Genomic DNA, 14,152 nt, shown 5'->3' on the forward strand with positions numbered 1-14,152 from the left:
TTCTAATTCTAGAATAGCTAGTTGATTTTTTTATAGATTCCAAGTCTAGTGAAAAGTTTTGTCTTTTTACCTGTTTTATATTTCTTCTATTGTAATATACGTAATGCTATATACATGCCCATAGAAATATTATGCATATATATGTATATATGTATATAATAGTTATTAAATTTTTGAGTACTTATTTTCTTATTCCAATATCTGAATCAGTTCCAGGTGTACATCTCTTGTCTTCTTTATTTATATTGGCCAGATTGTATTCTCTCTTTACATGTCTAGAATTTTTTTTTTTTTTCGGTACGCGGGCCTCTCACTGTTGTGGCCTCTCCCGTTGCGGAGCACAGGCTCCTGACGCGCAGGCTCAGCAGCCATGGCTCACGGGCCCAGCCACTCCGTGGCATGTGGGATCTTCCCGGACCGGGGCACGAACCCGTGTCCCCTGCATCGGCAGGTGGACTCTCAACCACTGCGCCACCAGGGAAGCCCTAGAAATATTTTTATTACATGCCAAATATTGTGTATAAATGAACCAAAAATTCTCCAGATGATATATAGAGAAGGTTTATTTTTCCATTGTTAGACCGAATGATGGCTAACTCCAATCTAATCAAGAATTAATCTCAGGCAGGGGATGCATTGAATGTTTGTTAAAATGCAGATTACTCTTGGATTGGCCCTGTTGCTACATCATAGACTTTTCATGTTTCTGACTGAGAGCAATGTGGGTGTTTTTTGTCTTCTTAAGTCTGAAATACTATGATTTCATTTTCAGATTTAGAGTTTTTTGTATTAATATTTTCTAGATATATGTTCTAGGAATTAGAGAAAACTACATTGGATTCAGTAAATGCGTTGCTGAGTGAACAAAGAAATAATTTTAAAATCATTTTACCCTTTTGTTCTGAGTGAACTAAAGAAAAAAGGAATATTTACTTCCCACAATTTTATATAGTTGATTTAAAAATGAAAGGAGGCATTAAGAAATTTTGCCAAATACTGTAACTATAAAGAAGCAGAACCATAATTCTAAATTTTAGGACTAATTCCTTCCTCCATATTATATTTCCCTTTCCAAATACCAACTCCTTATTCTCCATGCATGTCTCATATGAAGAGTATCGATAGGCAAAGGTAGGCATCAGATGGGAGTTGTGGTTTATTCTGAGCATGTACAACTGTAACACAATGAGGCATTAACAAAAATAAAATGAAGTAGATGAAATGAGGTAAAAAGAGGCAAAGAAAACCTTTTGGAATTAATGTTGATGATAGTACAACTTTGTGAACTTTAAAAGTGTGACTTTTATGGCATGTGAATTTTATTTCAATAAGGCTGTTATAAAGATGGAATGTCAGCCACTCTTGCATTATCTTTGTATAAACAGAGTTGCTTAAGAGAGCTACTTTCTTCTTTTAATGCCTCTTCCTCCAGGACTTTAAGATTTCCAAAATAAAAAGTGTCAATGACTACTTCCGTTTGCTTTACAACTCATTCATACAAAGTTAATACATGACATCTTTGTTGATGCTTTAAAGTATGTTTATTCACTGTATTACAGAGCAAGTGTACCAGTAAAGTGAAAAATAAAGCCATGCAATCACAGAGCCTCAACCTTGAGTAGATTTACTATAGCAGCAAAAACAAGAAAAGAATTGGGTTCCAAAGAAAGTATCAAACACTCATGAATTCTATCACCATATTACATGCACAGCATCTGGAATTGCATTGATAAATCAAGAGCAGCAATGAGTACACCTAGCTTCATCTTCTGCAACCAAAGTCTGATGGCTCATGGATGTCAACTTACCCGGTCAAGAGCTGCTTTCTCCAGTTCATTTTTCGCCACAGCTAATTTTCGTTCCAGATCAGTAAGCTGTTGCGCCTGTAAAATGAAAGAGAGGTACATCTTTTTAGTAAATTCTATAACCTTTCCCCTCCACTTTAAGTATCTGTCATTCATTGCCAAAGAATTAGAAAAACAAAGACACAAAAACCTTGTGAAATTCATTTAGAATGCAAGTTAAAAATACTCTATTACATGGTCATTTGGTTAAGCTGCAGAAAATGTTGTTCTGGATGAATATACACTAAATGTTTCACTGGGTCAAAATGTCTAGTTGCAAAGTTCCAGCTCATGTCCCAGAAAATATTTGTGGTATAAATCCATCAGTCATGTTTCTAGTTGCTATGGACTAAATTTTGTCCCCCCCTAAAACTCATATGTTGAAGCTCTACACTCCTCCCACACACCATGTAACTGTGTTTGGGGATAAGGCCTTTAGGGAGGTAATTAAGGTTAAATGAGGTCATAAAGGTGAGGCCCTGATCCCACAGAATTGGTGTCCTTATAAGAAGAGGAAGAGACACCTCTCTCCACCTTCACACAGAGGGAAGATAGTGAGAAGGCACCATCTGCAAGCCAGAAAGAGCTCTCATTAGAAAATGAATCTGCCAGCACCTTGATCCCAGAACGATGAGAAAACAGATTCTGTTTTTTAAGCCACCCATTCTGTTGTATTTTGTTAAGGCACCCTGAGAAGCCCAATACAATAGTATTCACTCTTTTTCTATTTTTATTTTTAAACCAGTATAACTCTATCCCACCGTATCTCTGTATCTTTGCAAATGTCACAACTGTACTGCTAAAAGAAAAGAGCCTCAGATTTGGAAGATGTGTTTTAAAGTCCTGCCTCCACCAATGCCTAGCTACTGTATATACTATAGTTATATACTGACAAAGAGATGCTCTGCAGGCTCACACAGGATCTGCAGAAGGGCCAGCCTCCCCTCATGCCTCAGAGCCTCGCTACACCTCTGGCTTTTGTCAGTCTCCTACATTTAGCCAACGAAAAGAATTTAAGTCTGGAAGGAACAGAGGGTCGTTCTGATGGTCTTATGAGGCAAGGGGATTGAGTTCGCCTTCGCCTGGGAGAAGTCAGCAGAGGGGCTCATCACTTCTGCAGTGACCAGGACGTCCCCATTCTGGATCTCCATCCTGGGTGTTACAATGCTGTGGGCTTGTAGCAAGGCTGTAGCCAACCACCAAAGTGCCTACTTGTCTTTTGCTCTTCCCTTCTCTCCCTCACGGTCTGGAAAATAGCGCCCTGCACCATTGTCCTTGAATAACCTTTTTTTTTCCTTTCCTTATGGTAAGCACCTAGGCAGGAGGAGAAGGTGAGGATATTTTTCTTGATTATGAAAACCTATATCCATTCTTTGTGTCCATGCATAGTTTCCATCCCCTAAATCGATCTGTGCTACTTTCCACACTTGACTCTTGTGGACAATAATTGTCCAGTAGGCAATTGTTGCCCTTAAACAGTAACCGAATCATGTACATGAAATATATATGTGCACTTCTAAATATACAATAATGTTTGAAAATAAAATCATTGTGAATGAGGGAGAGAGAGAGAGACGACTGATGAAGAGGGTTGTTTGCAATTTGAGGGCACCTCCAAGTGAGTGGACTCTCATAAGCTCTGAACCGTGGGCCCCCCTTGGCCTGTCTGTCTCTGTCTTTCTGGCCACCTGCCCGCACATCAGGAGGGCTTCAGGACCATAGGCCTCAGTCTTGCATTCCTGGCCCAGGCTTGGGCCACTCTGCTGGCCCTGCATTGCGGCTGCCCTGGGTCCAGCTGCATTCCTCAACCTCGGAGCACTCTACTTCCCCTGTGACAATCCCTGCTACCGCAGGCCCTGCCAGAGCCAGCTTCTGTCCACAGGACTGAGGCCCAAAAGAAGGAAGAAGAGTGGTCCTTCTGTCTGTCCCCAGCCTCTAGGCCTAGGACAGGAGTTAGGGAAGACAGGGAGGGGCAGCGCGTGGGCCTTAGTGGGATAGTGGCCATCCCCACAGCCCTGGTGGCTGTAGGCAAGTTCCTGGGAACTCCTGTGGGAAGAGGGCAAGAGTGTCAGCACGAGCCTCAGTGCCAATCAACATTCTCAGTCACCAGCTGGAAGGGCGTTAGTGCTGCCCCGAAATCGCCTATGTCTTGAACACCTTTCTACCCCCACAAAGCATGTCACGATATCTTCATCTTCAGGGTCCTTTAGGTGGGCAGCCTCTCTCCTCAAGATGCTGTCATTCATTATCTGCAGTCCAGAGCGGGGGGTCCACATAGTTACAAGTCCTCCTGCCTCCATCCCTCTCCCTCCTTGTGTGGGTTTCAGCCTAAATCCTGTCATCCACACCAAGGGACTCCCACAAAACGATGACTTCAGGGTGTGCAGCCATCCAGGAAGCCTGTATCAGGACAGGTAGAATGAATTCCAACAGAAATAGCGTATATGCCTTTGAAAGCTCATTGCCATTAGTTCCCAGGATTTCAAGTATTTACCGCTTCTAAGAACTCATTGAACTTGGTAAAATCTAGCCAAGAGATCTTGGGATACAAAAGGTTACAAAAACAGTAAGAAAAGTAACCACAGGAATTGCAGATTTGGACTCATATTATCATACTTCAGTCTTAGTTTTGAAAGGATCAGTTACTGGATTAAATCATATATCGGGGCTTCCCTGGTGGCTTAGTGGTTGAGAGTCCGCCTGCCGATGCAGGGGACACGGGTTTGTGCCCCGGTCCGAGAAGATCCCACATGCCGTGGAGCGGCTGGGCCCATGAGCCATGGCCGCTGAGCCTGCGCGTCCGGAGCCTGTGCTCCACAACGGGAGAGGCCACAACAGTGACAGGCCCGCATACCACAAAAAAAAAGAAATGTAAACATTCCAGTCCCATTCCAGAGCTAATAAGTCAGAAGCTACATTAAAAAAAAATCATATATCGTATTTATAAAATTATAGAAAATAAAAACAGGTCTGTGGGTTTTAAAGCATGAGAAAACCTATGAAAGACAGGAGGGTTTACTGGATTGTGAATTTTGTCTGTTTTAAGTCATTTATGTGCTTTGTCAATTTAATTCACATGAAAAAAAGGATAGGGTTATTTCAGGGGAGGTAGTCGTGAATCTAGAGTAGCTTTCACTTACATCCAATCTTTGAATAAGTATCTATAAAGTGATTAGTTTTGTTCAGACTAAGAAGGAAACATCATCTGTGTACATAGGTTGAAAATACACACAAGGCAGCAAGCACGTAAAGTGAAAATCTCAATATGAGACTCTAACTGCTAAGCTGAGAGTGTGTTAAGCTGCAATAGAGAACACAGGGGGCCTGAGAAGTCAGAGTATTCTTCCTAATAAGAATAACACCAAAAAACCCTAACATTTAATCTTTATGTAAGTATATTTTCTCATTTGAGATTGATAACATGAGAGGCTAGAGTCCATATGATAATTTTTAATTTACTCAAAAAATTGTGAAGCTCCACAGCTCCAAGTTTTTATAGACCACAAAACACTGGAGCCTAGCTCGGCTCTGCCGTCCGGTCTATCAATTCTGGAGCTGTTCCTTGCTGTTTTTCTCGAGGATCCACCTTAAATTGGGCTAGATTATGAAGGATGAAATCAATGCTGTATTTAATGCAAAAACTGTGTTTTTTTCCTAAGCAACCTAAATGTATAGTCGTAGCATGAAGCAAACAGAAAGGACATAATGTAGACAGTTAAATTTTATCTGAAATTTTAATGAACCATTTTACAAAATTTTGGCAAATGCATACATCTGCAAGGTTCTAATTCATTATTTATACATTAGGTGTGTAATTCAATATTTCTGAAAACTCACTGGGACAAGGATTATCTTAATCCTTTTCTACTTCCCCTCTAGGTGAGAATATCCAGGTATCTTCTTTCTAATTTTCTGGTGAATTTCCCTGAGATTTGTAGCATATGAAAACATTTATACCTAAAAAGGACCTGAAATGAGTTTAACACTAAATGTATTAGAATATCAAACATAAATTAAACACATGAGATCTACGGAAAGCATATATGTCTTGTGAATGGGATGTGAAAGTAGATTATGGGTAGCGACAGAAGAAGGAGGCACTGATGATGAGGCCATGAAGTTCTATCCATTTGTTTTGACTGTGCTGCAAATTTGTTCCAAGACTTCCGGCAGCCAGGTATTAAAAAAAAAAAAAGTTGGCTCCAAAACTATCATCACCAAAGAGAGTAAACACACCAGAGACACACATGCGGCAGGGTTTTTCCAAGCAACAGGTTCTAATATAAAATTATAACAAAAAGATTTTATAATTCAACTCGGAGAATCAATTTGTTTTTCAGGAGCCAAGAAAATGTGGCACAAAATCACAGTTCATTTTAAACTAAGTATAACACCTAGGCTACATTGATGTGTGTGCGTGTGTGTGTTTTTCCACCGAGACACAGAAAGCAGTAGGAGCAAGTCAAAATATTGGCTTTCCCAGAAAGAGAAAGACAAACGCCACATGATATCACTTATGTATGAGTCTAAAACATGACCCAGATGAACTTATCTACGAAACAGAAACAGACTCCATGACATAGAAAACAGATTTGTGGTTGCCAAGGGGGAAGGTGGGTGGGGGGAGGGATGGATTGGGAATTTAGGGTTAGCAGATGTAAATTATTACATAGAGAATAGATAAACAATAAGGTCCTACTGTATAGCACAGGGAACTATAGTCAGTATCCTGTGATAAACCATAATGGAAAAGAATATGAAAAATAACATATATATGTGTGTATTACTGAATCACTTTGCTGTACAGCAGAAATTAACAGGACATTATAAATGAACTATACTTGAATAAAATAAATTTAAAAAAAGAAAAAATATATTGACTTTCCTCTAAGGATATGCACAATAATTCTTCTCTTTCTCACATACTCTATAAGAGTGATTGAAATACAATTGGCTGATAAATAGCTTAGATGCCAAGATAAAGAAATTAAACTTTTTTTTTTTTTGTCACCATGGAGTCTTATCAGTTAGCAGTGCCGTAGACATAATGAGTCAACATTTAAAGAAATTAAATCCCTGACTATATTGGGTTAAATTGAGAAGAGATGAGGGACAGTACAGACTTCTGAATGCTAATTAAGGTCTCAGCTCTTTAATCTTCTGATAAAACATAGGAAGAAGCACCACAGGGGTATCAGCATAATGATGTCTAGCCACACTCGTCTCTGGCATGGGCTTCTTGCTTGGAAAGACTAACCTGGACATGGTCCCAGCTAGGGCCAGATCAGGGAAGCGTTTATACAGACTCTGAATACGGAATTCAGAACAGAGCCATCTCCTAGTGTTTTAGCCACTACAGAATTATAATAAGCAATCTTACAAGACTGCTGTGACTCATTTGTTGAGGATATAACTCAGTAGAGAACTAGATTGGGAGGGGGGGGTCACTGAGGGGCCTAGAAGTAACAGCCAACATTACAATAAGCTTTTAGGTGGCATCAGCAAAACAAGGTCAGAAATCTTTAAAGTTTTCTAACAATATGTTTGCTACTTTGTTATTAATAAGATGATACTTGCTGTACATTTTGGTACCAATAAGAACCCTCAATCAGGCTTGTTGAAGCAAGTTTTGCAGAAATAGGGATAGTGAGTACAAGTTCCATTGGAGTGTGGGAAGAAAACGTTAGAAATTCTAAATTTTAATTTAGATTTAAAAAATGTAAAATAGGTAGCATTATAAAATACTCTGTAGTCTACATTTTTATTCTAAAATATTCCGTGGTTGTTCTAATATAAAAATATTAGAACTTATTTTTACGTATTTTCTGTTTCACCACTGCTTTCCTTTCATTTTGTTTATGTTTATAATGTACATAATATAGAAGTAAAATAATAAGATGATAATAAAAGATAACAACAGCCTAAACTTGTGAGAGAGATATATATTCCTCATAACAACTCTATTTGGTACATAGTATGTCTTTCATCCTTTTTAAATGAGGAAGCTGAGACACAGATTTATTAAATATCTTGCTCAAGGTCACACAGCTGGGGAATGACGGATCTGGAACTCAAACCTAGGCAGTTTGGATCCAAAGCTGGTCCTCCTAACCACTAAAGATGTGAGTGTATATAATTTATAACCAATACATATGTCGGATTATATGTGTTTAAAGTTTATTAATATGCTTTATGGTTAGAAATGTTTGGAGACCACTTAGAAGACTGGTGGAATTTTGTGTGTTTAAGATTATTCATCCAACGAGGATAATAAATTCATAACAGAGATGTTTTCAAATACTCAGTAGGGTGTACTAGGTATTTGGTGAAAGGATAATAATAGGATTGCTTTTTTGAAATGCATGATTCAATGCATCTGTTAGTATTTATGAAGCACATGCTCCCTGATTGGCAGCACTAACCTAGAAGCTGTGGATAATATTCAAGAGATATAACACAGAACAAAACACCACCACCGTCATCTCTACGTTACACTTTACCACTCAGTAAAGGAGGCAGAAAGTCAAAAACTCCTGCCTGCTTCTACTCACTCCCATAAAAGTATAAAGTTTAGCACCAAGATTATATTAGGCCATCGGATTGTTTGATGCAGCACCTGTTCATTTCAACATTAATAACTTGGTTATAATTCTGAGAGACTTGGAATTGAATGACTAATATATGTAAAAGGAACAAAGATCTCAAATTGCACAGGAATAGTTTACATAACGTCTGGTTATAAGTGCTATTAAAAGTCAATGCTAGGGCTTCTCTGGTGGCGCAGTGGTTGAGAGTCCACCTGCTGATGCTGGGGACACGGGTTCGTGCCCCGGTCCAGGAAGATCCCACATGCCGTGGAGCGGCTGGGCCCATGAGCCATGGCCGCTGAGCCTGCGCGTTCGGAGCCTGTGCTCCGCAACAGGAGAGGCCACACAGTGAGAGGCCCGCGTACCGCAATAAAAAAAAAAAAAAAAAGTCAATGCTAATATGTAAAAATTATAAAGTTCAGCAAGGCTTTTCATTGGGAAATAAGAGCAGATATACATATTTTTTCTCAAAGTTAAATTCTTATAAATATCTTATTGCCATTATGTGTACATGCATTGTAGTGATTATGGTCACTAAAGAAAACTTATCGTGAATAAGTTTTTATTATGTTCTCGATATCGATTCCCTTTCTCCCCTCAAAAATGCCTAGACTTTGGAGGTGACTGCTTCACACTCTTTCTCAGCCATATTATTTTAGGAGAAAATATCTCAACACTCAGTTCCAGAGATGAGGATGCAATTTCTTAAAGCAATTACTCTATATCAACTTCCTAGTCAAACAATTGTATTGGGTTTGGACATCTAATTAATGTCAGGCCAGAGACAAGAAGATATTTACTGGTGGCTTCTGCAGTGAAAGATGCCTCTCTTCATCTGAGTGAATAAGAAGTATATTCTCTTTTTCTTGGTAGTACAGTATGAGGATGTTTAAGTCTAAGCTCTAATAGGCATTATTTATAAAATAAAAGAGGACAACATGAGGTTAAACTTGTCCTGTAGACGAAAGCAAAGCATATAAAATAGACAGGATAGGATCTGGTGACTTAGAAAACTTCACAGTCAAACCACATCTGAAGTCAAATGAATTTGTATTTTTGGTTATTTGTATTTTTGGTTATTGTGAGTAAATAAAATTCATTTTTATTAATTAAATTATTGTTAGATATTTATATTTTTGTTATTTAAGAATAAAAAGATTAAAGATTCTTGACATGACACAGTAACTGGTTTTGGACTAGTCCTCCTCTCATAAACAATTATGAGCTAATCATACCCAGCTGTGAACCTTGAAATAGTGGAACCTCACTAGGTAAGACTCATGACTACTCCAGCTTTCTACTTGAGGACAATTTCCTGACCTAAGTGCAAAGGGCTGTGGTCCAAGCAGATCACTGTAGTTGGACTGAACTGTGGAGGCAGAGATCAGAGTTTGGGGCAGATTAAATGGCTGGAGTATATGGGGCAGAGCAGCAGAGAAAAGTGAGGTGAGCAGGGCAGGGCCTCCAAAAGTCCGGTTGTTGGGAGATGTTCCTGCAAGTCCTTGGCTGAGAGTTGGACTGCACATACACAGAGCAATACATGACACAAGGCTAATCACAAAGAAACTGTTGTATGACTCACAGCAGAACAGAAACCCTAGAGGTTGAGCACTGCAAAAGGATGCCAGCATTCCACATTCATAAACGTTATCAACACCACAGGCATCAAAGCGACAGCCTTTAGGTTAACAGCCTTGCACAGGAGCAGTGGTTGGCAAACTACAGCCCAAATTCCAAATCTGGCTTACTGCCTTTTTTTTTTTTTTTTTTAACATGTGCATTTTTTTTTTTTAATTAATTAATTAATTTTTTTTTTTGGCTGGGTTGGGTCTTCGTTGCTGCACGAGGGCTTTCTCTAGTTGCAGCGAGCGGGGCTACTCTTTGTTGTGGTGCACGGGCTTCTCATTGAGGTGGCTTCTCTTGTTGCGGAGCACGGGCTCTAGGCATGCGGGCTTCAGTAGTTGTGGCATGCAGGCTCAGTAGTTGTGGCTTGCAGGCTCTAGAGCACAGGCTCAGTAGTTGTGGTGCACGGGCTTAGTTGCTCTGCAGCATGTGGGGTCTTCCCGGACCAGGACTTGAGCCTGTGTCCCCTGCATTGGCAGGCAGATTCTTAACCACTAGGCCACCAGGGAAGTCCCTGCCTGTTTTCATAAATAGAATTTTATTGGAACACAGCCCCCTTTATTTATTTATGTATTGTCTAGTTGTTTTTGTGCTACCATGGTGGAATTGAGTAGTTGAGATAGAGACCATATAAGTTTGCAAAGACTAAAATATTTACTGTGTGATAATTTACAGAAAAAGTTTGCTGCGTCTTGCCCTAGTATAAAGTCCACTTTTAGGCTTGCCTTAAGAAAGTCTAAATCAAAACCTAGATACGATTCTGGGAGGTGGGGCTGGGGGAAGATTTTTGGAGATTCAGCTCAGTTAAGTGAGAGAAGCTTAAGCTTTATCACGGACTTTTCACATATCTGCAATGACAAAATATAAAGTCAACTCTACATCGAGGTAAATATCAGTGTTTAACTGTATTATTGGACAAAAATTAATTATCTTCTTCTGAAGATAAAATCCAGAATCTCTGTGATATATAAGTGACAGTGTCTAGCACAAAATAAAATCTTACTGGTATGCAAAGAAATGAAATGTATGACCCGAAGTTAAAAGAGTAGACAATGGTAGCCAATATCTAGATGACTCATATGTTGGATATAATATTGTAAGGCAGCTATTAAAAATACTATCAAAAAATTAAAGGTAACATGTTCTTAATTAGTGATGAGATAGGTAATTTTAGCAGAAAAACTGTATTATAAAAAAGAACCAGGGCTTCCCTGGTGGCGCAGTGGTTAAGAATCTGCCTGCCGATGCAGGGAACATGGGTTCAAGCCCTGGTCCAGGAAGATCCCACATGCTGCGGAGCAAGTAAGCCCCTGCGTCACAACTACTGAGCCTCCACTCTAGAGCCTGTGAGCCACAACTACCGAAGCCTGTGAACCTAGAGCCCATGCTCCATAACAAGAGAAGCCACTGCAATGAGAAGCCCACACACCACAACGAAGAGCAGCCCCGCTCGCCGCAACTAGAGAAAGCCCGTGTGCGGCAACTAAGACCCAATACAGCCAAAAATAAAAAAAAAATAAAAAAAAAAAAAAATAACCAAATGGAAATTCTAGAAAGAAAAATTTCACTGGATAGACTTATCAAAAAACTGCGGATGAGAAGAAAGAGTTACTAAATATGAAATGATATCAAGAGAAATTATTCATTCTGAAAAGCTGTAAGGAAAAAAAAGCTTGAAAAAACATGAATGGTGGGGGTCTCAGAGATCTTTAGAACAATATTAAAAACACTAATATGTGTATTGGAATAATGGAAGAAGAGTGTGAAAAAAATGGAAAAAAATTTAAAATTATTAGAAAAAATTTAATGAAAGATGTGAAAAACCTGTATGTTGTAAATTATGCAACATTACTGACAGAAATGGCAGAAATTCTAAATTAGTGGAAAGATACCATGTCTATGAATTGAAACATTAAATCCTGTTGAACTGAAATATTCAATATTCTTATGATACCTGTTCTCCCCATATTAAACTATAGGTAAAATGCAAACCAGGTTAGCATTCCCATAGGATTTCTTTTTTTTTTTCTGTAAATTTACTAAACTGGTCCTAAAACTTGTATCTAAAATAATATTTTAAAGAACACTGGAGTGTAGGACTTAACGCTGTCTGATTTCAAGACTAATTCTGAAGCTACATTAATAAGAACAGTGTAGTATTAGCATAAGAATAGACATACACTGAAATAAATTAAAAGAGAATCCAGAAATCTACTCAAACAAATACAGTCAATTGAAAACATACATAGCCATTTGACTTTTGAAAAAGATAAAAATGTAAATAATTCAATGTGTAAAAAACAATAACTTCAATAAATGGTGATAAAGGAATTGAAGATTCTATATATGTGTGTGTGTAAAATCAAACTTGACCTTTTTTTTTTTTTTTTGCGATACGCGGGGCCTCTCACTGTTGCGGCCTCTCCCGTTGCGGAGCACAGGCTCCGGACGCGCAGGCTCAGCGGCCATGGCTCACGGGCCTAGCCGCTCCGCGGCATGTGGGATCTTCCCGGACCGGAGCACGAACCCGTGTCCCCTGCATCGGCAGGCGGACTCTCAACCACTGAGCCACCAGGGAAGCCTAATAATCTTTATACCCCTCTAAGTAGAGGACCTCTCACCCTTCCTCCTTTCCTCCCCACCTTCACTCCTTCCTTCCTTCCCTTTCTCACATTTTCATTTACCAGATATTATTTTCTGTGCTCTGATATGAGATCAGTTACAAACACAACACAAGGCAACATCTCTAACTTTATGAAGCTCATAGTCTAAAGGGCTTCTTAAACATTTCTGTATTCACCACTAAATCTATCAATGTGCCTTCCACATAGTGAGACAACAAAATTATACTGGCATTTATGCAGTGTCTCAGGAACTCCAACTTTACTAGTAGAATTGCATGCATTTTACTAGGCTGTCAGAAGAGAAGAGATACCTTGACCTAATGGACTATATAATGTCTCACTGGCCTTCTTTATAGTTCACTGAATGAAGCATATTCTTATACACCTCAGGGTCATCACGTGTACCTGTTCTTTTTGCCTGGAATCATGGAAAATTTCCCACTACTTTGTTTCCCCTGGTCAGTTATTACTCACCCCTTAGATTACAGTTGAAATGCTAATTCTCACCAAGATCCAGTTCTGAATTGCAAACATAATTTTAGCATCTTTTTTATATTCTCTTGTGAGATACTATATTTTCCTTTCTAGTACTTTCACCAGTTGTGATATTCAAAATATAAAATGATATGGTACAGATATGAACCAATAAATGTGACTCTACTCTCAATGCTGGAGCAGCGTCCTGGGAATTTTCTGCTTGACGGGTGTCAAGCAGTCACGTAGTCTCTAAGCAGCAGCACTGTGACAGCTCCTAAGAGACTTGCCACAGTCTCATAGATTCAGCCAGGAAAGAGACATGAGCCAAAATCAATTTGGACAGTTTATTACGCATACTTAAAGCATAAGGAAGATCAGCATGGCATTGGCAATCCACATCTGTAGTATCAGTGGATGACATCAAACATGGGTTGCCACATGACAGACAACACAGGTGGTCGTTCTCTCTGCCACTGTGATTCAACTCTAAACTACAGGACAGCAGTTTCATAGCTTACAGTTTTACCCAGAGAAGGGGGAGTGGTGTGATATGGAAAGTCCCATGCCTCACTGGCATTAGGAAGACAGGAAGTTGCTCCATCACAGCCTCCTGCAAGGTACAGAGGGAAATGAGAAGCAGTCTTTCAACAGCTTCTAACAAGACTACCTATACTTCTGTGTCCCACGGAGGATCACAGGGCATTCCACCAAGACTTGGGTTACACTTCACATTAGCCTTGCTTTTGTGACTTATGTGGAGATATGCAAGGCTATCAGGTGGTCATGGCAGAGCCATTTTGCTACAATAAGTGTTAGCCATTTATCGATGAATGACAGCTTAGTGTGTGTGGGGGGGGAGGTACAGGATTCCAGGAGAAGGACCAGGATGAAGGAGACAAAGGTTATTTTCCAGCTGGTACATAAGTGCTTTAATATTTAAACAATTTACACACCTATATTAATGTATACCAGTTAAATTTAATCCCTACTTATTATA

At 39.3% G+C, this 14,152-nt stretch overlaps 1 protein-coding gene across 4 annotated transcripts in view; it reads right to left on the reverse strand.

The window, feature by feature from the left end:
• The window catches only part of LUZP2 (leucine zipper protein 2), a 449,267-nt gene that overhangs the window by 53,086 nt on the left and 382,029 nt on the right, over window positions 1-14,152 (reverse strand). For all 4 annotated transcript variants that reach the window (XM_067749585.1, XM_067749587.1, XM_067749584.1 and 1 more), the window contains one exon: window positions 1,809-1,883. In XM_067749585.1, coding sequence (XP_067605686.1) covers window positions 1,809-1,883 — 75 coding nt within the window. The remainder of the gene's footprint in view (window positions 1-1,808; window positions 1,884-14,152) is intronic.

This window comes from Pseudorca crassidens, chromosome 9 (genome assembly GCF_039906515.1).
Source record: "Pseudorca crassidens isolate mPseCra1 chromosome 9, mPseCra1.hap1, whole genome shotgun sequence".
In the NCBI taxonomy this organism is placed as follows: domain Eukaryota; kingdom Metazoa; phylum Chordata; class Mammalia; order Artiodactyla; family Delphinidae; genus Pseudorca; species Pseudorca crassidens.